Below are 25,294 nucleotides of genomic sequence, written 5' to 3'. Positions count from 1 at the left end.
CCACTGGGAACTGCAGCAGAGTAGAGGCACAGTAAAAGATTTCCTCAGTTGTCCGATGTTATACATGCAATGTCTTCCCTCTGCTGTCACAGTGTCAGTATGTGTGCAGTCCATGTTAAGTCCTTGGTAATATTCAGGTACTTAAAGCTACCCACCCTCTCAGCTGGAGTCGCGTCAATTTGCAGCGGGGTGTTAGACCTCTGACATTTCCTGGTCGAGTCCACAGTCGGCTCCTTGGCTTCCCTGAGGTTCAGGGACAGGTGGTTGGCCTGGCACCAATGCGTCAGGCCTGCCACCTCCTCCAGACAAGCCACCTGATCATCATTCAGGATCCAGCACACGGTGTTATAGGCAAACATTATAATAGTGTTGCACAAATTGGACAAAAACAATGAAATCAAAAATAATGAAAAAATATAAACATAACACATCTGAATTGGACCAGCTGACCTCACATAATTTCACACATACCGTTTAGATATAACTGCTGGAAAAACTACAATTTTGACTTGAGGGGGAAGACAGGTGTTAAGGTTTAATTGGATCTGAAGTCGTGTTCTCTACAGTCTTTATCAGGCTCTTTTTGGGTTTCTTATCCAGTGACCATGTCCTTGGAACGTCTGATATTCAAATGGCCCTGCAATTATGAATGAGTTATGAATGCGTGGCTTCCTTCTCCTCCTTCTTATGTCTACCCAGTAAGCCAGCACCAATCCAGGTATGCGTTTCTCCCCTATCCTTAATGGATTCTTGGACATCATCATATTTCTAGCACTATCATATGCCTTATCAAAGCATATCACTGTTAAAGAACATTTACACAGAAAGCCTGTGGGGAGCCTCTTTAATCTGTTCACTCACAGCTGTTGAAACTGTGCACCTTAAGGGACATGGGGGAGAAAAAAATGACATGTGTTTCCACAGGGCAGTGAGAAGAGACCACTGAAGGAGGCTCTGAGAACAGATTACCTGAGGTCTTATCTGATTAGAGAATGTACCAATGTCTGTTTATCACCTTTTTAAATGACCTGCACATTTGGAATATTTTGTAGGGAAGACAACAGAATGATTAGGTTTTTGTCGTCTTCTGTAGAAAAGCTAAACTCTTGGTTTATTTTGGATTTTATTTTGGAAATATAGCTGTAGAGTGTTTAGTCTGAGATAATGTGACAGGTGAAAGGCTTTACAAAGTCCTACATTTTGTCATTTGAAGTTATGAACCTGCTTGTTTTCTGTCCCTGTGCATGTATGTGGTTTTGCTTGTAAATGCCTGTCCCTGTTTTCGTGATACATATTCTCCTGAACACACATGTTCCTGGATATTTGGTGCAAGTTTTTGTGCTCATCAGTCTTGTCCCCAGTCCTTGAACACTGACCCAATGTCCTGCATGTGAATTGGCCATTTCTCCAGACCCTGACAGCTGGGGGGGTAAACTTATCGCACCCTGCCTGGGCAGACAGCTGGTCCTTTCCCTTGGCCTGCCCTCTAACAGAGGAGCCTTGTGCGGTATGCACCTCGCCTGAATGTCTGCACTATACCTCACACTCACATCAGAGGCTCTGTGCTTTTCTCCTCACTCTGTTGCTTTGCTCACTCTCCTTCCCTCTGAGTGTTGGTCTGTTCATCTGTCATACATTTATGCCTCTCCTTTGTTTACGTTTTTCATCTCATACTCTCTGCAAGACGTCTGGCAGGTTATAAACTCTGCCACTGCAGAGAGAACTCCTCGCCGTATTGTAAATATCCAGCCATATTCCTGCATCGCCCAACATGACATGTCATCTTGATTCACCACTGTATGCACTGAAAAAAATTGCCATCTCCAAAAAGCATTTCTTGTCTTAATAGGAATCAGTATAACTTGTGCTGCTGACTTTTTTTTTTTTAAGAATTGTCTTTCATTAACAATAGAGCTATCTGGTGATAACTGTATTTGCCAAAATCCATCTAGCTCCAGTTTATTGTCCCGCAATTGGTCACACTCTTCTCTTCATGCAATTTGAAACAGTGAAGAAAAACAGAGCCCTAGCAGTTCTTCAAAATTAAATACCACAGATATTGTCCTCACAGATTCACCGTCTCCATTGGCGGCATTGAGTGGGTGTGGTATGCTAACCTCATATTTAGGAATGCAGACGGTGTATTTTTTTTGTTATGAGGGCAAATGAGCTTGGAGGTGAAAATAAGCACCTTGGACGTGGTTGAACTTGCATGACACCATGTCAAGTCCAGTCAAGGACCGCTGAGGAATGCTGATGCAAATTGAACCAAAACAAAGTGAGGCTCCAGCACCAGGAGACGAGGGATGGGTTGATCCTGTCAGGTCTTCTTCAGAGGCGAAGGCTGGAGGGAGATCAGTAAGGCTCAGCTGGCCAGATGACTGATCTCAGAGGTCAGAGGTCAGTGTTGGAACGGTCTAAACAGAATGAAGATGCAGCCATGCAGGTAAATGTGGAATGATGTGTTCTTCAATACAAAGAGGGGGAGGCAAGAGAGCAGAGAGAGGTGCACGATGGAAACAAATGAATCCCGACACATGCACGGTATTTTCGCAATTACAGTAAATAATCAATAATTCTGTAGTGAAGTCTCTGTTGGTTGCACATTTTCACACAAAGCATTCTCTTAACGGTGAACAAGCCCACAAATTTAAAGAAACAATGACAAAGCATAGTGCATTTGATGCTGTTAGACAAAGCAAAAGCTAATTTAATTCAGTTTGAGGGGCCAAATATATTTTCAGCCTAATGAGTGAGCAAATCCTTCAATGCAAATGTAATTCCGGTTTACTAACTAAATCTAGCGTCACTAGATTTAGTGTTACTAAAGCATAGGCTATGTGTACATGGAAACAACAAAGGTATGCAGTTCTTGACTAATTACAATATTTTGTGCTGGCATGCCCACAAAAAGCTGCTGAGATCGACAAAGTGACTCATTTCTCAGGTGTGAAGCGGGCTATGTCAGGTGAATACCTCCCATCACAGATGTTTGCCAGAATTTTGCTAAGGGGCAATGATGTACGCTCGTGTAAACAACAAGTACACTGTTACTGGTTGAGGTTTTGGGCTGATGGCAGTACATTACAGGCTCAGCACATCATGCACCAAAATGTGCTTGCCTCTCACAATATTTGGGCCAATGGTACAGTTTTTCACAGTTGGTTACAGGCATTTCTCCACACTGAGTTCACTTTTTCAAAACTCTTGACCCTGTTAACCAACAGCGCTGTGTATGGATCAAAGAGAATGATTTTTCATTACTCCATTTTTCAATTAATCTCAACCACCTGTAAAAATTTTAAGCGCAGCATCTCCAGCCCATTTTGCAATACTGTTTTCAAAACCTGGCCAGCAAATTCACGTGGCCAGCAACCTAAATCATAAATAATCTATTCAAAGTCAGAAGATGGTCAGGTGTGCCTCCATGCCTGGACAATTTTGTTTCCATTACTTTTAATTCTTCGTGTTTTTGTAATTATTGAAAAATAAATTAAAAAAAGCCTTACTGATGCATTGATACCGTCCAGTTTCATTCCAGTAGCACACTCTATAAAGAAGTTTTTGTAAAAATAAATCAATTCTGGTTGGTGGAATTGTTTGATTTTGAGACGTGTGTGCAGTGTTTGGGTATTTATGGCGCATTCTGGCCATGAAGGAATTGCTTGTAACTGAATGTAAAAATGAAGTGAAAATAAGCCATAAATACTCACTGCTCACTCAATACTCACTAGACCCTAAATATCATATTCTGACTGAATTATTCATCAAAAGACCTTCAGATAGTGAGCCAGATAGTGAGTGGTGTGGTGGACACACATGATGCACTGTAACTGTGGAGAGTACAGTCCACATGTAAGTCACTGGGAGGGAGCTGCTGATTCTGCTTTCCACCAGAATGAACTGGGAGCTACACCCCACTCACACCAGTTGGGTGTTTAAAATGTAAGTAAATGTACACCTAAGTGTGTATAAAGTATTTTACAGACATCAACACAGGCTTCTTGAGTTCCCGGCATTATTTTCTTCTTTCAGCAGTTTTGCCAACATGTGAACAGATACTTTTTGATGACATGAATGCTGAAAATAAGTAACCCCTTTCCTCCTCTTTCTCCTCTTTGCTCTCTTTCACTCGTTGTTTAAACCAGTGCGACAGCATTTCAACATCATTATGATTTGCCCCAAGCCACGGCACATTTCTGTACTTGATCCCTAATCACATCAGTATATAGTGCCTCATCTGCTCAATCTGTGGTTTGTATCAAGCGGCTGCTGAAAACTCACTCCTATAGGTTAGCTTTTATATATATATATATATATATATATATATATATATATAAATACTCCCTGTTTTGCCTGTAGCCTTGTTTACTTATATGTGTACTTTCATGTTTGTCTCCTTTTCTTGCATATCGATGTGTATGTATGTATGTATGAAAGCTATGTACTTGTACTTGTGTGTGTTTTTTATCCTATATGTAAAGCACTTTGTAAACGTGTGTTTTCAAAAAGTTCAATACAAATAAGTTATTATCATGATAATATTAGTATTAAATGTACTACATGTTAAAGTTCATTCATTGCAAAGCTAAATTAAAATATGCACATGTGCAGGGAATTCCCATTACCAGTAGAGCTAAACACCGGCCAAGGTTGCCCTTCCTAATAACCAGTGCATTGCACATGTCTGAATTTCAGAAACCTGTACAAGCTGTATAAAACTACACCAATCAGCAGCACCAAAGCCAAGAGGAGTTCCATCTGCTTGCAAATTAAACATGTTTACAAGTCAGCATGAATATGACAAGGTAAGGTATTCCATTCTTTGACATTTTTGATCACAGCTTGCTCACATTTTCAGGGTAATAACGTAGACCTCTTGTACTAGGAACAAGGAATGTGGTATTGGCCTCCTCTATGTCCTATTCCAGCTGTACTTTGTGAGGGTTTGTGGTATAGCTGTCAAGTTGGTGTATTCTTGGTGTCAAATATTAAGTTAATATATTGTTCTTTTGTCCCACCAGGTGGATTTTGTCCCATGGTTAGTCTCTCTTAATTTCCCTGCCTTTGGTTCTCTGTTCATCCATCAGTTTGTATTTGTGATTATTTTCTGCCTGGAAGGCTTGCCCTGCTAGCTTCCCTATTCCTCTTGTTGATTTGCATTAGTGCAGTTTGTGTTAGTGGTGGTCTGAAAATCAGCCAGCCTGCATGTTGTAAAGGAGGGCTTTTATTTTATCCCTGCTCTATACCTGCGCAACAGTAGGCTTACACCACCTTGTTTGTGCCAGTTGCAGGTCGGTTGGGCTGTTAGAATCATGCAGGTGGTTGATCCCAGAATGAGCGTCCCCGCCCTTGTGACAAGACAACAAGCCCTTATGTGCGTGTCTTGCAGTGAATGTGAGTAACTGTGCGTGTGAATCATGTTGGTGGTGGTGAAGCACCTTTCCCATAATCCCCTCTTCTTGTGGGTTTCCCCGGCACCCTTTCCTGTGCTGGTAACGTTGTTATATTTTTTGCATTTTTAGAATATTTTTGTAATGAGAATCTATTATTAACCTGACTCTTGCAGCTTTCATCTACCAAGCAACTATTTGTTTTCTGACTTTCAGTAAATTGTCGTAGAAGGAGCAGAGACACAAGCGCTCTATGTTTTACTGTACAAAATCCAGCTTCAGCTAATGTGTGGGTGTAGGATCGCCTATTGTCTGCTGTCCTTTTTGCTGAATGTTTGACATGGTCAGGGGTGTCAAACCATGTGCCATGGAGGGCCAAGAGGCTGCAGGTTTTTATTCCAACCCAAAACCACACCAGGTGATTTCACTGGTTACCTCACCTTCAAGCAGAGGGAGGGGACCAATCAGTGAAATCACCTGGCGGAGGTTTTGGTTGGAATGAGAACCTATAAACTACTAAGAGATCCGGAGCAAATAACACTGACAAGAAAATATCCAGAGAAGTTATGAAGGGCACAGCTGAAGTTACAATGAGCAGGCTTGAGGCAGGAGTTCAGAATATACATGCTTTGATGAAGATATTTAATCAAGTCATCAAGTGGCCATCAAAAGAAGCGAAACTGAAATTTAAGCATCATCGGTTAGTTGTTTGACACACACTTCATGTGTGATCATGGCAGCTAAAACAAAATAAATCAAAAACTGACAATAGTCTTGCTAAATTAAAGCAAAATCTAAACTGCTTTACAGCACAAGCACAGATGTAGTCTGACTTGAGGCTCTTGAGGTTAAATTGCTGGTTTAAAAAAAAAAAAAAAGCTGCAGACTGCCTCGTTTCTTCTTGATTATTCAGTCAGCTCTCTCTGTTGGAAAGAGAAGCAAGACATGTCATTCATATAGAGGTATGGGCATGCTAACACACACACACACACACACACACACACACACACAGAGACCAGATAAGCCTTGAATTAAAATTTAAATCATTTTAGACTACAGTGCAATTTAAAAAAAAAAAAAAAAAAAAAAAAAAAAAAAGTCTATTTTGAAATTAAGATTATGCATTACTAAAGAAATGGAGAAATGTATCAGAGGCTTGTACTCTACTGGAGACAGGTCATTTGCTCAGTAAGAAACCAAATGCATCACTCTCACAGGATTGTTGAGTGAGGCTTGGCTGAGCCTCTGTCACTGTGTTATTGTTATCTTTGTACAGTTGTCCCTTGCTATAACGCGGTTCACCTTTTGCAGCCTCGCAGTTTCGCGAATTTTTTTTTTGTGCAATTTCGCGTGCTTTTTTTTTTTTTTTACTGGACTTATTTTTCTACGAAGGTTTGAACTTTAAGAGTGTTTAAACAAGAGAGAAAAGTGAGAAAATGTTAATGCCTGTCTGAGAAAAGTGTATAAAGCATGTAGTGAGGGGGTTTACAGCCTTAAAACATCTAGAATAATTGTAAAAAATAAAGCTGACTACTTCGCGGATTTCACCTATTGCGGGTTATTTTTAGAGCGTAACTCCAGCGATTAACGAGGGACCACTGTAGACCATCATTAAATGCCTTCTTCACAGGTACAGGTCAGTTCAGGAGGCAGTACAATCTGAGAAGATGAATTCAGCCAGAAAGCCAAAGTCACTCTAGGTCTGTGTTTACCAGCACACTGAGATTTGCGTTGTCCTGAATGCATCACACATATTGCCCAATTACGCCTGATCTGATTACATTCAGTACCTTTGAGTTTGGAAGCTAATATCGGCTGATATGACTGCGTTTAGAGTTTGCGTTTCCAAGTACAGCCATAGATTTTTATTTTTACATTCTGGGTGGTTATTTTGGCTCACTGGTTGGGGTAAAGCTTAGTGTTAGGTGACCAAATGATGAGGGTTAGGGTTAAGGGAAAGAGTCAAGGTTAAAGATTCTCAAAGTTTTCATGGCTAAGAGCCAATTTAGGGACACAACATTGGCTTGAGGGCTGCCCAAGAAGACAGAGCACAAAATAATTCCAAAACTAATCTTTTTTTTTTTTTTTTTTTTTTTTTTTTTTTTTAATAGCCTGTTTTTTTAAGCTGACATTTTGAAATCGCAGGCCAATTTGGGTTATATGTACAATCCCAATTCATCCCACTTGATGATTGTACGACTTGGTGTGGCGTTCATGTGTACTTCCTGCTCGGAAACTGGAATACTTGATAAACCTGACACCACATGAGCGGGGCATAACCTCCAACTTTCACGTTAGCCAACAGCTAACATTAGCCTGATGAGATACTGTGAAAATCCCAAGTTAACTCACCAAAACGTAGCTGTGTTTATGACTCAAAACAAAAAACGCTGTAGAACTCTGAATTCAACATCTCGACTTGCAGCACATGATTTCATGCCAACACATTATAGGCTTCAAGATAACAGGGCAAGCTCAGGAGACAAACAAAAAGCTTACTAGGTTGTGTAAGTGATGTAGGTAGGTAGGCTTCAGGGAAGAAAACAGGTAGGGTGGTGGGTTCATTTGTAGACAGGTAAGTAGCTAACATGGAGGTTAGGTATGTAGATATGAAGTAGATAGAAGGCATGTTGATGGTGTGCAGGTGAGTAAGTAGCAGGAAAAGAAGCAAGTGGTACGTACTGCAGCCGTAGAGGCGGTTCACCCTCAGGATGTCAGTAGGGCTCATCTGGTTGGCCCTGCCGATGCTTACATCTGGGTTGGGGACTGGCACGATGGTGGGTTGTCCGTTGCTAGAGAAGGCATACCTGTGGCACAAACACAGCAAATTATGGAGCTGAAGACATAATCTATATCAGCTGTTACACTACCAACCAAAGAACACTGACTACTTCAAAGCCTGATATAAATTATCTGTGACTCGGCACCTCTTTGTCGTGTGTTTGGGTCAGTTGTTGACTTACAAATTGTTCTCGTTAGGGGAGACTGGTAATTGTGTTTGATTTGGAGTCATGCATGCTGTGTTTGGATATTTTCAGAGCATTTTGGATAAAAAATTGTTTGTTGCTCCAAGCTGCATCCTGGTGCAGAGAGTTGCATAATGGATTTTGAAAAAGGGAACTCAGTATTGATAAATGCTTGTAACCAGCTGTAAAAGTAAAAAAAAAAAAGAAAAGAAAAAAACTGAGAGAATGGAGGTCCTACCTTCCATAGTGCATCACAGAGTTGTAGTCGTATGGAGTGCCAAGGTTCCTGCTGTTTTGAATCTTCCAGAAATTGTGCTCTGTTCCTGAAGGAGAACGCCACTTTATCAAATGCTGTTGTTGTTTAATTTGCCTGTTAAAACTGTTGAAGAGTAAAGTAACTGACCAAAAGTGTCCATGGTTATGAGATATGCACAGGCATGTCGATATGTGCCTTGCACATCATCATGATTTCTGTTTGCATGCCTCCTCCATCTGGAGTTTTCCAGAAGGTGAGCTAGTAACACACATATCCACAGCCAAGCATCCTGCACATGCACTCAATAGGTCTGATCAGGTGGGAAACCTTCTTTATGCATTTACGGCCCTATACAGACCTGCTAATGCATGTTTGCACTGAATATCATGTATTTATTTTGATATTTGATATTTACTATTTTTCTTTTTCATATGCATAGAGTAAATGTTTATTTAAATGTTTCACTTGTTCATATTCCTGTATGGTTTGCCAAAAAAATCTGTTGAATTGGGCAACATGGGTACAGAGGGTGTTTGCAGTGGAGCTCACCACGGATGACGTTCTGCAGCAGGATGCGGACGTGCTCGTCCCGGTCGGAGCGGGTCTGCTCGTGGTTGAAGCCCAGAGCGTGGAGGAGCTCGTGCTGGATGATAGAATGGTAAACACAGCCCCTGCGATTCAGAGACAATACCTGGCCATTGCCACGACGCCCGACGAACGAGTAACACCTGAGGTTTCAAATGATCACAGTTGATGGTAAGAATCACAATCACAATCAGTAACACTGCAGTCTTCTCCACACAGGAAGTGGTGAACTGAAATCAAAAACATTCGCCTCAACAGCAGCGAGCCCGCAAAATCCTGAGCTCACTGCTGATGCCTGGGCTTCCTCACCACCTCCACCACCACGTTGTTTACTGACAGTAAAGCTGTGTATTTGATATGTGAGTTCTATTGATTTGGCTTTCTTTGGTTTAAATGCATAGATTTTGATCTAGTTACTGTTATATTTAATCTTAATTAGTGGTTAAGTTATTTCTCCCCTTATTTCTTTATCCATTGGTTCTTACCAGTACTGTTTGAATGTATATGACTTTTGTTGGATTATGAATTCCTCAGTTTAGGATTTGATGTTTAGTTTAACATCTTTGTTATCATTTGTCTTCTGTTTGCCAGATAAACCAGCTCTCATGATAAGAATTATCATGAGAGCTTATTTGTACTTTTTGTACTTTTTGTATATTGTTGTATATTGTATATAGGTCGTTCATTGTACATAGGAATGTCATATATTCTTTCTATTTTATCTTTATTTTTATTTTATTTTATTTTTCATTATTATTATCGTTATTATTATTATTTGTATTTTTTATTTTTATTTGTATTTTTTACTTGCACAGTGCTGGAGTTGTTGCAATTACATTTCACTGCTGCTGTACCTGTACATTCATGCATGTGACGAATAAATCTTGAATCTTGAATCTTGAATCTTGAAATATACTGGACTGGAACTCCTGCCTGTGCTCATTTGTTTTAACTGACAAGCCATTGTGTTGATATCACTCCTGAACCATACACTAAAAGTAATATTCTTCATGGTCCTTTGAGCCGGAACAGATCAATGCAATGGATGGAGCACAACCATAAATGGCCAGCAAGGGCTCAGAAACCACCCAAATATCTGGAAGACTACCAAACATCATTCCCAAGCTGGCTTCTTGAAGCTACACATGCTATCCCTCAAACCTTAAACCCTCCTGATGAAGCTAACATGGCCCCTGCTAGTCATGCTAATCCTCAATCTTTAGCTGCCTCTGCGAACTTTCACCCATCAGAGCCGCCTTCTCATCCTCACAAGGCTTGTGCTAGCCATGCTAATCCTCAACCTCTAGCTGCCTCCCTCTTTCACCCGTCAGAGCTGCCTCCTCATCCTTACCAGGCTCATGCTAATCATGCTACTCCTCAACCTTCAGCAGAGGCCCCAGCTATTCATCATCTCTCAGATCCACCTCCTCCTCCTTCCTCTACCAAGGCTCATACACTTTCTGCTGAGACTGGTTCAGTTACGAACCAACTCCCTGTCCCACTTCTTAAAGTCACCACCAGTGAAAGGGAAGAACAAGTTAAAGGAGGAACCAACAGTATGGACATGGAAACAATGAGAGGAGAAATAGCACAAGTTTAGAGTTTAGGAGAAATAGCACAAGTTTAGCATGAGTTTAGAGCTTCAACCGAACCTTCCCAGGGGAATGCCCTTACCATGACTTTCTCATGACTTGGGACCTGCTCCACATATGCTCCCAGTTTCCTTTAACCCTGGTGTGCCTCTGGGCGGACCAACGGTATTGCCTACAATGCAGTACCCTGGTCAAAGAGAGTCTAGACCAATACCAGCCCTTGCTTCTCAACTTCTTAAGCTGGCAGCACCCCCACCTGCAGCAAACCTTGTATTGTCAGCAACAGAATTGATTAATTCTTCCTATGCACAGGCTTCCTATGTGCATCCTCAAATTGCTGGCACTCCTCCCGGCCTTCCTTATATGCAGCCCCATGCTCCTTCAATGGCTGCAGTTCGACCTCCCTCACAGCCTCAGGTCACTGCAGCCGACTATCATTCGGCCCCTCACACTGCCCCACCTTCTCTGAATGTCCAGAGTGCAGACAACGCTCATCAGTTTCATTCGATTCTTTCGTACCCACCACAGCACCACAGGTCAAAGAGAGCCTCTCATGTTGCAGTCCCCTACTTTCCTTACTTCACCCGAGATTATCCCAAACAGTTCTAAACAGCTCTCCTTAAGATGGCTCTAACAAATCTTCTGCCCAATGATGAAAGTGAGCAGTTTAAATATCATGTATTATTGGACCACCTGAAGTTGGATGCAGCCTGTCACCTTGCTTTGGCCTATGCACATCATCCACTTCCCTACACTAGAGCTACCTCAGCCTTACAGCAGAGGTATGGCCAACCCCAGCAGCTAGTCCTGAGGGAAATTACAGCCATCCTTAATCTTCCTTCTGTTTGTCCTTGTGACTCAAGAAGCTTTAGTGACTTTGCCATCCAAGTCAGAGCTCTTGTAGGTATGCTGCAGTCTTTGAAAAGGGGTGAAGGAGATGCAGAGTTGGCTTGCACCTCTCATGTACAACAGCTTCTTGGGAAACTTCCTTCCGAGCATCTTGCCAGTTATGCCAGATTCACCCATGCCACAAAACCAGGTGTTCCCTATAACTTGGTTGACTTCTTGGTTGAGGATGAAGCTAAATGTCAAGCTATGGCCACACAAACATGTGGCAATCGGAAAGGGCACATAGATGAACGGAGTCCTATAATGTCCAGCTACACAAAATCTTGCAATCCAGTGGCTACCATACTCCATGGCACTAGTCATCCTCACACCCAACAACACCCGACAGAAATGACACATCGCGTCGTTGCCAGATGTGTCATTTCTGTGGTGACACTAACCACCACTTGAGTGTCTGTCCAGATTTCCGTAAGTTATCAACAGATGTAGTAAGGAGGTGGATCCAGCAGAAAGGGCGTTGTTGGAGATGTGCACAGGAGCACAGAGCTGTGAACTCTAATCTAAAGAAGCTTTGCCCGAAATGCAAAGGGAAACACCATGGAGTCCTTCATGTAGTGAACCAGTCACAGAGAGATCCTAGTACTTCTTGCCTTATCCGATCAAGCTGCAGCACAAGAGTCCTCTTGAAAGTGGTCAAAGTTCTGCTAAGTTAAAGGGGGAGAATCTTTAAACTTATGCAATACTTGATGATGGTTCTGAGCGAACTATGCTACTGGCCACTGCAGCCAGATCTCTTGGTCTTGATACCACAGTCACATTCAACATTGCCTCAGCATCAAATGCAGACAAGAAGTTCATTGTAAGGGATGCCTTCACTGCCAAAAAGTTAGCCCTGGCACCACAATCTTACCCAGTTCAGGTTCAAAGATTCCAAAGATTCCAAAAGATTTAAGCATCTGCATGGTTTACCCCTCCAAGCTTTACAGAAAGTTCAACCCTTGCTCCTCATCGGTTCTGATCATCCTCATCTTGTATGTCCTGTGGAATGAGTTCACTTGGGTCCAGGGGGTGGCCCAGTAGCTGTTCATAAACCTCGGTTGGGCTTTGCAAGGACCAACAATGCTCCCCGAGGATCACCTTGCCACCTCAGGTGACTCCTCTCCTGAAACCAGTTCAGAAGTTCAGTCATTGTTCCTTTCTTGCACAGCCCCGGATATAGACCTTTATCATGCCATAGAAAGGCTGTGGAAAGTGGATGTATTGCCTCATCAAAGTGAGAAAGTCGCCCAAAATTCAACGCGATGTTGCATTTGAAGGAACACGAATGTAAACAGAAGGATTGGGAAAACGAACAAGAAGAATATGAGAAGAAATAAGAGCTAGGGAAGAAGAACAAGAAGAAAAACAGATGGAAAAGGAAAAAGAAAATGAAGGAGGACCCAACTTTGACAAACCCAAATTAAATGCGAAGCAAAGGTACACAGAGAAACTGCAAGTTATTAACGGTGTTGATCCATATGTTTTTGGAACAGGTAGAGGAATCTGCATTTTCTGTATTTTTATATTTGACTGTATTTTCATTCAAGTGAATTATTTATGTGTCTAGTGGACTTGACTCTTCTAATATGATGTTATTGCTCTGAAGTTTCCTGAATATTTCCATGACATCTGGACTTTCCTCCATTCTTTAGGCGATTGGAGGTTGCGCGTAAGAGAGCCACTCCCCACCTTGGAGAGCTCCTTCCAATGTTCATTATTTAATTTTATAATTATGTCTGTTTTTTGTATCCATTTGTATCCATTTATTTTTCTCACATATTCGACATGTTCATTACTTTGCTTTGTTTTCTACAATTTTGTGTCATTGTGTATCACATGTAATTGGAAGCCGGTGCGCAAGATAGCCCCTCCCTATTTAAAGATGGCTTCTTGCCACCGTGTCTTTTGTCAAATATTTAATGCAAGGTATTCAGTGTGCAGGATTCCTCCTCTTTTTAAACTTATACATTTAAAATTATAAATGCAATTAAATTATATTAAAATTAGCACTAAATTACAAAATAAAATATTTAAAAATCTACATCTTATCTTTTCTGTGTGGATGAATGTGTGATTAATGATTACAAAAATGTGTAAATTGAATGCTGTGGGATCTGTTTGTGTGTGCGCACTCGCATTTATACATGCATTATGTAATTAATAATCCTTTCCTGTTGTTCTAAGTCCAGTTCATGGCTCTTGGCTTCGAATTGTTTTAATGCTGACTTTTATGTTTATGCTCATTTGGAACTGCATTTTGAGAAGTATGACAGATTATAATTAACAACATTATGGGCCCTATCTTGTGCCAGAGTCCCTAAACCCGTTATTTGGGGATTTTGCATTGCGCAAGAGGCGTTCCCCCAAAAAAGTTGCTATCTTGCGCACCTGCCGTTATCCGTAAAACACTTGCGCTATCTGTTACATTATGCATAGGCATGGTTTGGGCGTTAAGCCAGTTAAACCAATCAGTGTGCCAGGTGCCATTGCCTTGAAGGGCAGGCTGCGCTATCCCAAATCAAAATGTGTATATATATATATATATATATACATACACACACACACACACACACACACACATATATATATATATATATATATATATGTGTGTGTGTGTATATATGTATATACAGTACAGGCCAAAAGTTTGGACACACCTTCTCATTCAATGCGTTTTCTTTATTTTCATGACTATTTACATTGTAGATTCTCACTGAAGGAATCAAAACTATGAATGAACACATGTGGAGTTATGTACTTAACAAAAAAAGGTGAAATAACTGAAAACATGTTTTATATTCTAGTTTCTTCAAAATAGCCACCCTTTGCTCTGATTACTGCTTTGCACACTCTTGGCATTCTCTCGATGAGCTTCAAGAGGTAGTCACCTGAAATGGTTTTCACTTCACAGGTGTGCCTTATCAGGGTTAATTAGTGGAATTTACTGCTTTATCAATGGGGTTGGGACCATCAGTTGCGCTGTGCAGAAGTCAGGTTACTACACAGCTGACAGCCCTATTGGACAACTGTTAAAATTCATATTATGGCATGAACCAATCAGCTAACTAAATGGGCGCGCTCTTGTAAAAGCCCAAATGGGATAGCGGGTCGTCCTGAGCACCCGCTATCCACTTTCCCTAAAAGTGTGTGCTCAAGATACCAATTGTAGGGAAAGTGCATAAAATACGCCCATAGACACACCTCCAGGCGCAAATAACGGAGTCGGCATAATGTATAGCGGGTAGCATGAGTGCAAGATACCAATAGCAGAAGCTGCTAAATGCGCAATTTGCGGGTAGCGGGTAGTGGCAACGGGTAGCGTGTGGCACAAGATAGGGCCCTATATGTGCATGCATGAATGTGCATGTGTGTGTGTTTTGAGTGTGTGCATGCATATATAGCTGTTGTGTGTGTCAAGGGGCTCCTACCCCGAGCGGCACTGGATGTCCACAAAGTCCCTCTGGTTTCTCCGAGGGGTGAAGCGGATGCAGGTGCAGCGGGAAAACGACTGCAGGCCCTGGATGATGGTGTCTCTCTCCCTTTGGGCTTCACAGTTGAAACAACAGTTATCATTTGAATTGTTGTGAGGATAACTTCTCTCTAACCCTAACCCCATCTCTAAGTTAGATGGACTGCAGCGTAATCCTCTCATTTCTCCATCAGCTTCAGAACTAACAGCAAACACACTCATCAGTCAAGTCAAAATAATAATAAAGAACTTAAATCACCACTGCAAAATGTGGCATGGAGAAATAAAAATAATTTTTAAAAATAAATTTATAATATAATAGTAGGCCTATGTTCAGTATAGAACTTTATATATGCTGTACATAAATGAAGCACAAAAGTCAAGATAATAATAATGAATTTAGATTAAGTATACACTGCAAAATATAGCAAGAATGAGAGAAATAAAATAAAATAGAAAAGAGAAAATAATTATTAAAATATGTTACATGTAGCACTTTGCAAATCAGCAATGATAATAATGATAATAATATTAATGTTAATAATCATAAAATTAGAAAATTGTTAATAATTCAGTACAAATACAGCTAACAAAGCCAAAGCGGCTGGCAGGCTGTGGCAGGCGGCTGAGCGGGGCTCTTACAGTACTCGTTGGAGATGCGGTACGGCACGTAGACGTTGCCATCAGACGATTTGGGCCACAGGCAGCCTCTGGCTGTGCAAGGATCAGCGTTCTGAAGGCCGGTGTACACCACGATGTCTCCAAACATCACCTTCAGATCGTTTTCATCCTTATCTGCAACATGACAGAAAGACCTTTGCAGAAATCTATTGTTGTGAACTTGATATTTGCACTTCATGTAAGTTGATTTCACTGAGATTAAAAGCCTGGGTATAGTCCCTAATCTGTCCTACACTTCCCATTTCACACCATACTTTGCATTCCACATGTTGGAACTGACACTTATTTATCATTTCTACCATTATTGCTTATTCTACTATCAGTAGTCAATACTGGTTCTCAAATGGTCCTCTTGTACCAGAGCTTCTACATTTTTATTGGAGTTATTTGGTGACGGCAGCATGAAATTAGAACTGCATCTAACAATTCTTTTCATTCTGAATTAATCTGCAGATTATTTTCTTGGTGAATACATTTATGTCTTGATTTATAAACCATTGGAAAACATTGAAAAATGCCTGTCACAAGTGACTTTTTTTTCAATTTTTTTTTTTTTTTTTTTGGCATTTCTGCTTTATTTGACAGTGACAGTAGAGAGAGTCGGGAAAGGCAGGGGAGAGAGAGGGGACGACTTGCAGCAAAGGGCCTGAGGTTGGATTCCAACCCAGGACACTGCAATCAGGGCTCAGCCTTTGCTCATGGTACACACACTTAACCGGTGAGCCACTGAGGTAGCTCCAGCTGCTGACAATCATAATACTGCCCTTAAAATTTGAATTAAAATGCTCAAAGAACCATTTATTTATAAAACCCATTTCTAAAAAGGTTCTTTACTGAACCAGTTGGGTCCACAAAGAACTTTCTATTTGAACTTTCTATTCTATTTCTATTTTCCATTTTTAGCTCCAGTTTATACCTTTATCTTTTTGTGTATATTCTATTTTTATGCTTATGTTCCATATTTGGAACATAAGCATACCCATGTTTTCCCACGGGGATCAATAAAGTTTCATTTTGCTTCATGAAATCCATAATGGACAACATAAAATGAGTGCAACAGAGAGCAGCATACCAACATTAGCGTTGGCCTTCTCAATCAGCGTTGAGACTGAGAACTCATCATCATCAATGCTGTTACCTGTGGAAGGAAAATAGCTCTGTGTAAATTAGTCCAGTATAAAATAATATGTTTACTGGAAAAAATAAAGATAGATAGATAGATAGATAGATAGATAGATAGATAGATAGATAGATAGATAGATAGATAGATAGATAGATAGATAAGTAGCTTACCAGAGGCTTCATCACTCTTCTCTTGTGAAGCCTGCAATAAGACATGGGAAATCAGATTACTTATGAATGAATAAATGCAGAATAAGTGAAACTTTCCCTGTGGAGAGAGATTAGTGCAGGCAGACATTAGAGATGAATTGCATAATATAATAAGTTTTGTACTGTCATGTATAACCAGGGGTAAAGGCAAATAAAATACCTTCATTTCTTATCTTTTATCAAGAAGAAGAAAGCAATCAGTTATTTCTAGATTATGTTGCTCAGTCTGATGCAAAATGTCTCGTGTTGGTTTAGATTCAGTCATTGAGATGTCCACCCTCACCCACAAGGAGCACTAAGTCACTGGGTGTTTGGATGCCATTAAGATTTGAGAAAACTGTATTTCAAATACTAATTTTTGAGTTCAACTGTTTAATTTGAACATGAAAAATTTATGAAATTTATCAAAATATATTCCCACACATGCACTGATCACATGGAGTGCTGAGACATACCTGTATGGTAAAGCTGTGGACTGAGCAGAAAACAAGGGTCAGCACTGCAATCTGTAGGACGGAGCACATGGCTGTCTGTAGGGCAGCAGCAAACCAAGAAGACGCCTGAGGAAAAAACCCAAGGACTGAAGATTATATAGACCGGAGGGCTAACTGCTTTTCATCCAAATAAGGCCTGCTGCTCATGAAACAGAGATTGACAAATTCAACAAGAGTGGTCAAGACTGTAAGAGGCCGTTATTGCTCAATATCACACTATGGTTTTGTGTAAGGCCATGCAAAGAGCTCTGTTTTCTGCTCTTTCTAGACTTTTCTAAACAGTTGCAATAATAAAAATGGGTAAAATCAGATGGAAAAACATGCTGATCTTTTTGAAGATGGTAAGAAAGATGAATGATAAAGTAGCACATTCCTTCCCAGAGGAAATATCTTGTATCCCAGGTCACAGTCCTCACTACATTATCTAACTTCAATTAACAACAGATCAATTAGTCCTTCACATTTTCACTTAACACTTCCTCACCCACTGGAAGTGCTTGTACTCCATAGAGAAACAGGCTCCATATTGTCAGCAATAATTAGGGGCCGGGCAGCCTAAGCTGCCAGGTCCGTCTTGTATTCCTGCGTGTTCTTCTTTCTTTCATTCTTCCGAGGAAGTCAGAGGAAATAGAAAACAGTGTGGCAGGTGCACACGGAGACCCCTCCAGAGAAATCCTCTGGGCGAATGTCCTTTCCAACTGCCGACACTCACGCCACACACCCCTTTTAACATGGCAAATTTTACCATGGATGAAGTTAGGGCAGTGGTGTCAAAACCACGGGCGGGATCTGCCCCAGGGCCATCAGGCATCACCTACAAAATCTACAAATGCTGCCCACAGCTGGAACCTGGGCTCTGGACTCTTGCTGAGGGCTGCTTTGTGCCGAAAGAGCTAAATTCCATGAGACTCAACCAGTTCCGGGAGATATCCCTGCTGGACGTAGAGGGGAAAATATTCTGGTCCATCATCACCAAGAGCCTAACAACATATCCGCTCACCAATGAGTTCATCGATCCTAGTGTCCAAAAAGGAGGAGTACCGGGATATTCCGGCTGCTTGGAACATACAGCAGTGATTAGCCAGCTCATCAAGGAAGCCAAGAGCAACAACGACACACTCTCTATTGTTTGGCTGGACCTTGCCAAAGCCTACCCAAGCATCCCACACCAGCTGATCCGAATTGCATTGGATCACTACCAAGTACCATCAAAGGTTGTCGAGCTTGTGATGTCACATATGGATGCACTGAGGATGAAGTTTACTGTGGGAAGCGTCAATACCAAATGGCAAAGGCTCGAGAAGGGCATCATGGCAGGATGCACGATCTCCGTGGCCCTGTTCATAGCAGCTATGAATCTACTGTTGAAGGCAGGAGGAATGCAATGCAGAGGCCCGAAAGCAGGTGACAGCAGACATCCTGCCTGTCGAGCCTTCATGGACGATGTGACGGTGATGACTCCATTAGTCCAGGGGACACAATGGATCCTGAGCGCACTGGCAAAGACGGCGACATGGTCACGCCTGCAGTTCAAACCCGAGAAGTCGAGGAGCCTCAGTATCCTGAAGGGGGAGTTAACAGGGAACATCTTCAGCATCCAAGGCGCAGAGATCCCAACAATCCAAGAGCAAGGGATCCGATGCCTTGGAAAGAACTATGACAGCTCCCTTAAGGACAGCATCAATCTCACCAACACCAAAGGTTTGAAATCTGCCTTTCCATGCATTGGCGGCTGCTATCATGTGAATGGCTTAGTCAGTTTGTGAAGCCTCACATCAATTGCCACTTGCCAATTAGGTCAGTGAGGAAAAGCATTGTCCTTCATGCCAGAAGCTGTGAGTTCAAGCCTCAACTGATGCAAAATGCACATTAGAATGCCACCTTCCTATTCTCCACTTGTTGCTCAGAATTGCCTAAAATTGCCCAGCTGCGACCATGCTGTCCAAGTGTTACTGTCCTGGGGTTGTGCTCATCTCATTAAGCACACATTTTGATGTATTGTGCCTATTGCAGCCCCCCCCACCCCCCACCCCCCATCCCTACCCACCACCACCACCACCACCACCATAATAATAATCATATTTCAAATATCCAAATGTGTTGAAAAATGAATGCAAGTACAATTGAACATTATTATGATTCATTGGTTGTATTACAGAATACTTGTTGCAAACATAGGAAATGCCCATTCTACAAATTAGAAATACTACTACTACCACTACTGCTACTACTAGCACTTTTACTAATTATAATATCTTAATAATAATAGTAAGAAGAAGAAGAAGAAGAGCACCACTAACAATAACAATGATAATAACAATAATAATACCAGTTCCCTAAAAACTAAAATTTGGATTATATTTTAAAACTAAACTAATAAAATATCTAAACTAAACTAAAAACAAAATTCCTGATGGTGTGTGTCAAACTGTTGTAGAAAATCACTATCACACTCCAAACTGATGATCATTCATGACTGTGCTGATACTTTCCTGTGATGTTGCTTAATTAAAGAGTAGCCTACAGATCACGTTAGTAGCAGGTACCTGTTCATCCATGTTAAAGCACAACTGAGGTAAGCTTTGCCGATGCTAAGCAAATGTTAACAATTATGCAATGGCCTTGGGTGAAGTAGAAATATGCAAGACGGTGTTGTGTTCATGTGAGTTCTCCAGCTGTGGGCACAGTTGCAGAATCTTTGGACTCATGAGGTTTAGACAGTCTTGCAAAATCAGACAAAATGACTATGGGAAAGAAACAACACAGATCATGAAAACTACATGTAACAAATTATATGAACGTTTGTTTTTGTAGAATAATCATGAATAAAAAAAAGTACACTGAACAAAAGATACCTTGAAAGTCTTTCGTTTAAAAAGGACCTTCCTGGTGACTTTGAATGTTTGGCCAATTTTTTCCTTACAGGTGAGGACTCAAATTTCACAAATTTCACTGACTTCAGCCTCCACTTGACAAAATGAAGACGGACTTGTGACTTTTTTTAATTGAAATTTTCAGTTTCAGTCGCAAACACACACATACAAGAAAAAAACAACTAAAAACATTGTCCTCCATATATTACAACACTATTAGCAATACCATTAGGGAAAACACAAATAAATAAATAAATACCAGTAATAAGAACAGATATCAGCTAACAGATGGGATAAAATGAAAAAAGTGGAAGAGAGAGGAAACGAGAAATAAGTAAATAAATAGGATAAAGTTTCCACCAAGAGTATCCAATATCACATAACAAAACCAACATGTAAATTTGTTCTGGTAAGTGAATACATCATATATTGTTATATTTTTTGTCATTTCTGCTTTATTTGACACTGACAGTACAGAGACGGGAAGGACGACCTGCAGCAAAGGGCCTGAGCTCAGATTCGAACTCAGGACGCTGCGATCAGGATTCAGCCTTGGTACATGGTACGCTTTCATATCCAGTAAGCTACCAGGGCGCCCAGCTACCAAACGGCCACTGAAGTTACAACACAGTCTGGCAGAGATATGCACCTCAATAATCTCTGTACACAGTTAAATTGTATATTCAAGGCTAAACGTGGAAGTGTGTTTTTTCTTATAATATTAATTATCCATCATTCCAAGAGGCTAATTCCTCTCCTTGTCAGGGTCAAGGCAAGCCAGTATGTCCCCACCGGAGCCGAGAGCCTAACTGTGGGTCTAGTTTGTAGCCCACTTCCTCTGCCTACATGGTGAGTGGAGCAAGTAAAAGGAATAATTGTGAAATAATGTGGGTTCAGAGCACAGAGAATGTATGTATGTCAGACCTTTGCTTTAATCTTTGATGTCAGTTAAATGTAAATCCTTCCCAGAGGTCATGTGTTTTTCACGCATGTGGGAGCATGTTTAGTCAATTACAGCTACTGCTTCACGATTATGATTATCTGTGTGTGTGTGTGTGTGTGTGTGTGTGTTCATGCATGCATGCGTACAGTAGGAACACTGCACATAAGCATCTAAATCATAACAGGCCATTAAGCATCATATTGAGTCTAAAACCTTGTTTTGCTTCAAGCAGGGTTAAAAAAAAAAAAAAAAAAAAAAATCTGCCAATGGAATGAGATAATCCCACTTGTTTCCAATGCTAATCAGCATGCTTCCAGATTTTTCTCAAATCAAATATCATTTTCTTGATACGAGTGGGCTGATCTGCCTTACTTCAACACATCTGTTCTTGTTTCTTGAAAAATTCCTTAGACAAGTAAAGTGGCACTGGAACTGGCACTTGCCTTAAGAAAAACCTGATTTTAACACTCGATAGGAGATTAAATGACTTGTTGAGGTTGAGATATTCTGCAGTGCATGTGTGTGTGTGTGTGTGTGCTTTGTCACTTCAGTGGTGGGCTGTAATACTACAAGCAAAGTGTGTTAAAGAGAGCCAGCGTCAGCATATCTCTATTTGTCAGTGTGTGCTTATTCTTGTACCATTTGCGACTTTAATATTCATGAGTGAAAGTTTGTTACCAGAACCAGTTGGTTGATTGAGATTTTTTATTTTTTATTTTATTTTTTTCAGATATCACTTTGTGGAAGAGAAGAACTGGTCTTTACTTTGCTTCCTGCACTCTGAGAATATCCTGACAGGAACCACATGATTGCTGTTTGTACCAGCTCTCAAACTAATAATTCATCATCTCCATTCGGTAAGCAACAAAGCTCTAAAGTATCTCTCCAGAGGAATGCAATGGCTTATTCTGCTGAAGGGTTTACCATAACCCCTACATATAAATCTCTACTTGGTTGAGCCTTGGTGTGAAAAAAAAAAAAAAAATACATATGTCATCATAATTTGACACAAATTCCTAGAAGACTATCTTTTATTGCGGTGGCTGTTTAGTGCACATCTCCCACTTTTTCTTTTCTTGTGTTTCTTCCTTTTTCTTCTTCTTTTCTTCCTTCCTTGCTCTCTCTCTCTCTCTGTCCATATTTCCTGTGCATGCTTCTGCCTTTCACGTGTACATTTGGACTGTAAAAGAACAGCCTCGGGGTCAAGAGGAATAAGGTTACCCATTTTCATTTGATGGCCAGTATGCAAATTTCAAAACAAATGTCACTCTCTCCCTGTCAGCAGGCACGTGATGAAGTGAGCTAACCCAGATTCCTCAATCGGGAGGAGAAGTTGGAAAGAAGCGAGAATTATTTGAATTTATAAAAATAGATCTTCTCACTTACAAAAGCGTTTCCCAGTTACTGAAATGCATAACGCACATGTAATTGTATATGCATGCATGGATACCCTCCATGTATATGCTTGTGTTTATGCAAATATGTTCATTCTCTTGTGTGTGTGTGTGTGTGTGTGTGTGTCAGTCAGGCAAATCTTAAACTTCAGAACTCTCTCTCTCTCTCTCTCTCTCTCTCTCTTTCTCTCTCTCTCTCTCTCTCTCTCTCTCGCTCTCTCTCGCTCTCTCTATCTCACACACACACACACACACACACACACATAAATGCTATGAGGTCTCATTTGCTTTCCCTTGTATTATTTTCATTTATTGTCAAATTCTTTTTTGTACATTTGCAAAATTAATCAATAAAAACTTGAGACTTGACAGGGGGCTAATGTTAAATGTTTTCTCTTTCTTGTTTTACTTTCATTCTTATTGCTTTAACAGGGCTTTATGTGTATACACTGCAACTATAAATACTAAATATGCATCCTAACCGATCAATACAGTTCCATTCAAACACATTGCTACTGTGAGGGATCCAAATGGCAGACATATATTAGTTACTGGTTATATTAATTCATTTCATGTTATACTTCTTAATGTTTATGGACCAAATTTTGATGACCCAGTTTTTTTCCCACACAGTATTTAACTTATTATCTGATCTTTCAGATACACATTTTCTGATAGGGGGCGATATGAATACAGCCCTTGATATTTTTTGGGGCAAATCGTCTCAAACTAGCCACTCCTCTACTTCTTCCATGGTTTTAAATAATTTAATGACTTCTATGAATATAGTGGATATCTGGAGACTGAGACATCCTATGGAAAGACAATATTCTTTTTTTTCATCAGTGCATAAATCATTTTCTAGAATAGATTATTTTTTACTCGACTCCAAATTGATAGCTAGGGTAGTTTCATCAAAATATCACAATATTTTAATCTCTGATCATTCTCCAGTCTCACTAGTTCTTGATCTGAAACATAAGAAACAAGATTATATCTGGCGTTTCCACTCATCATTACTTTCAGATGCATCATTTCACCAATATATATCTAATAAGATTTCTGAATTCTTAGAAATTAATGATAACTTTACTGTCACTGACTCTACATTTTGGGAAACGTTTAAAGCTGTAATCAGGGGCCATATTATTTCAGTCAAAACCTCCATAAAAAAGAAAAGGCGAAAGCGCCTCTCTGAAATTGAAACAGAATTACCACAACTGGAACTTCATTATAGACAGTCTGCTAATGCATCCATCTTACAAAACATTTTAACATTAAAATATGAATATAATACCATTCTTTCTGCCCAAACATGTGAACAACTGTATAAGATTGGACAGAAACGGTTTGAACTAGGGGAAAAGTCCCATAAATTGTTAGCAGCTTAGAGAAATTATAATTCATCCAAAAGGCATAAATGACACCACCACTTGTGCCAGTTACAGCTGCTGTGATGTCACAGTCACAGCTGCTGTGACTGTGACGGTGACATCACCACTGTGACATCACCACTATGACATCACCACTGTGACATCACCACTTGTGACAGTTACAGCTGCTGTGATGTCACAGTCACAGCAGGTCACAGCCGCTGTGACTGTGACGGTGATGTCATCACTGTGACGGTTATTGATGTGGCAGCGCCTCAGCCAATCAGAGCGCCGATCTGAAACAGGTGGGCAGGCCAGATCAGACATGCGAGCCAGAGGCACGGCCGCCGCTGAGTGGTTAAGGTGTAAGTCCGATAAAACCATCAAAAACAACAGACAACGCTGTCAAATGGGAAAGGTAACCAGATGTTGCTATTTGAATAAAACAACATTGCCAGAACTGTTTATCCCTTTCTTAAAGTAATAATAAACACGCAGTGTCAATGCTATTTGTACAATTAATACCATGACATTATCAGTTGACACTGGGAAAGCATGCTAAGAAATAAAATGTTATCAGTTATGCAAAGTAAAAAAAAACAAAAAAAAAAAAACTCGACAGTATGCAGTAGAGCACTTTTTGAGTTCCACATGTTGGATATCCACCAAAAGTTAATTGTGCCAACCAACATACCGCCCTCAGGCCAATCAGTCTTATAATTACTTAATCACTGGTTATGAGTTGTTTCACTGCGGCTTCAGGTGGAGGGGAGTTATTTCACTTTGTGTTTACCTGTCAGTCATGTTCTCAGTCATCTGCTGGCTCTCAGTATTTTGTTGTTCTGCTCCTCTGTGTAAATCAAACATAAGGTGTGGGGAGAGGTGGCTGTAGTCCTGTGTTTATGTAGCTTCCATAGGAGTGGTTTGGGGTAATCACACATCTACAACCTCTCATATTTCACCAGCCTCATTGTTCCCACAGCAGGGTGTGTGGAGGGGGATGGGGTCACGGGGTGCACAACGACAAACTTCCCACAAGTTCAAGTGATTCACTC

The 25,294-nt window shown here is 40.6% G+C and overlaps 1 protein-coding gene across 2 annotated transcripts; it reads right to left on the bottom strand.

The window, feature by feature from the left end:
• Positions 1-6,039: 6,039 nt before the first annotated feature.
• On the bottom strand, positions 6,040-17,707 carry LOC115368842 (low choriolytic enzyme-like). 2 transcript variants are annotated; one of them, XM_030065216.1, is made up of 9 exons: positions 17,618-17,707; positions 17,124-17,154; positions 16,903-16,968; positions 15,792-15,944; positions 15,109-15,226; positions 9,165-9,343; positions 8,598-8,682; positions 8,076-8,200; positions 6,040-6,316 (listed from the first exon to the last, which is right to left on the bottom strand). In XM_030065216.1, exons 1-9 carry the CDS (start codon positions 17,684-17,686, stop codon positions 6,303-6,305), a joined length of 840 nt encoding a protein of 279 aa, XP_029921076.1. In that variant the 5' UTR covers positions 17,687-17,707; the 3' UTR covers positions 6,040-6,302. The 2 variants fall into 2 exon arrangements, with proteins under 2 accessions (XP_029921076.1, XP_029921077.1); XM_030065217.1 differs by having other exon boundaries at positions 6,040-6,310.
• Between the last annotated feature and the right edge of the window lie 7,587 nt (positions 17,708-25,294).

The sequence above is a fragment of the Myripristis murdjan genome, chromosome 12, assembly GCF_902150065.1.
Source record: "Myripristis murdjan chromosome 12, fMyrMur1.1, whole genome shotgun sequence".
NCBI classification, from domain to species: domain Eukaryota; kingdom Metazoa; phylum Chordata; class Actinopteri; order Holocentriformes; family Holocentridae; genus Myripristis; species Myripristis murdjan.
Note: the sequence above shows the minus strand (reverse complement) of the source record. Positions and strands in the feature narration are given on the sequence as shown.

Coding starts and splice junctions, on each gene's coding strand:
- LOC115368842 (XM_030065216.1), bottom strand. CDS start 17,686: ATGTGCTCCGTCCTACAGATTGCAGTGCTGACCCTTGTTTTCTGCTCA. Junction 17,155..17,617: donor TCCACAGCTTTACCATACAG/GTATGTCTCAGC, acceptor GTCTTATTGCAG/GCTTCACAAGAGAAGAGTGA. Junction 15,945..16,902: donor GAAGGCCAACGCTAATGTTG/GTATGCTGCTCT, acceptor GTCATGTTGCAG/ATAAGGATGAAAACGATCTG.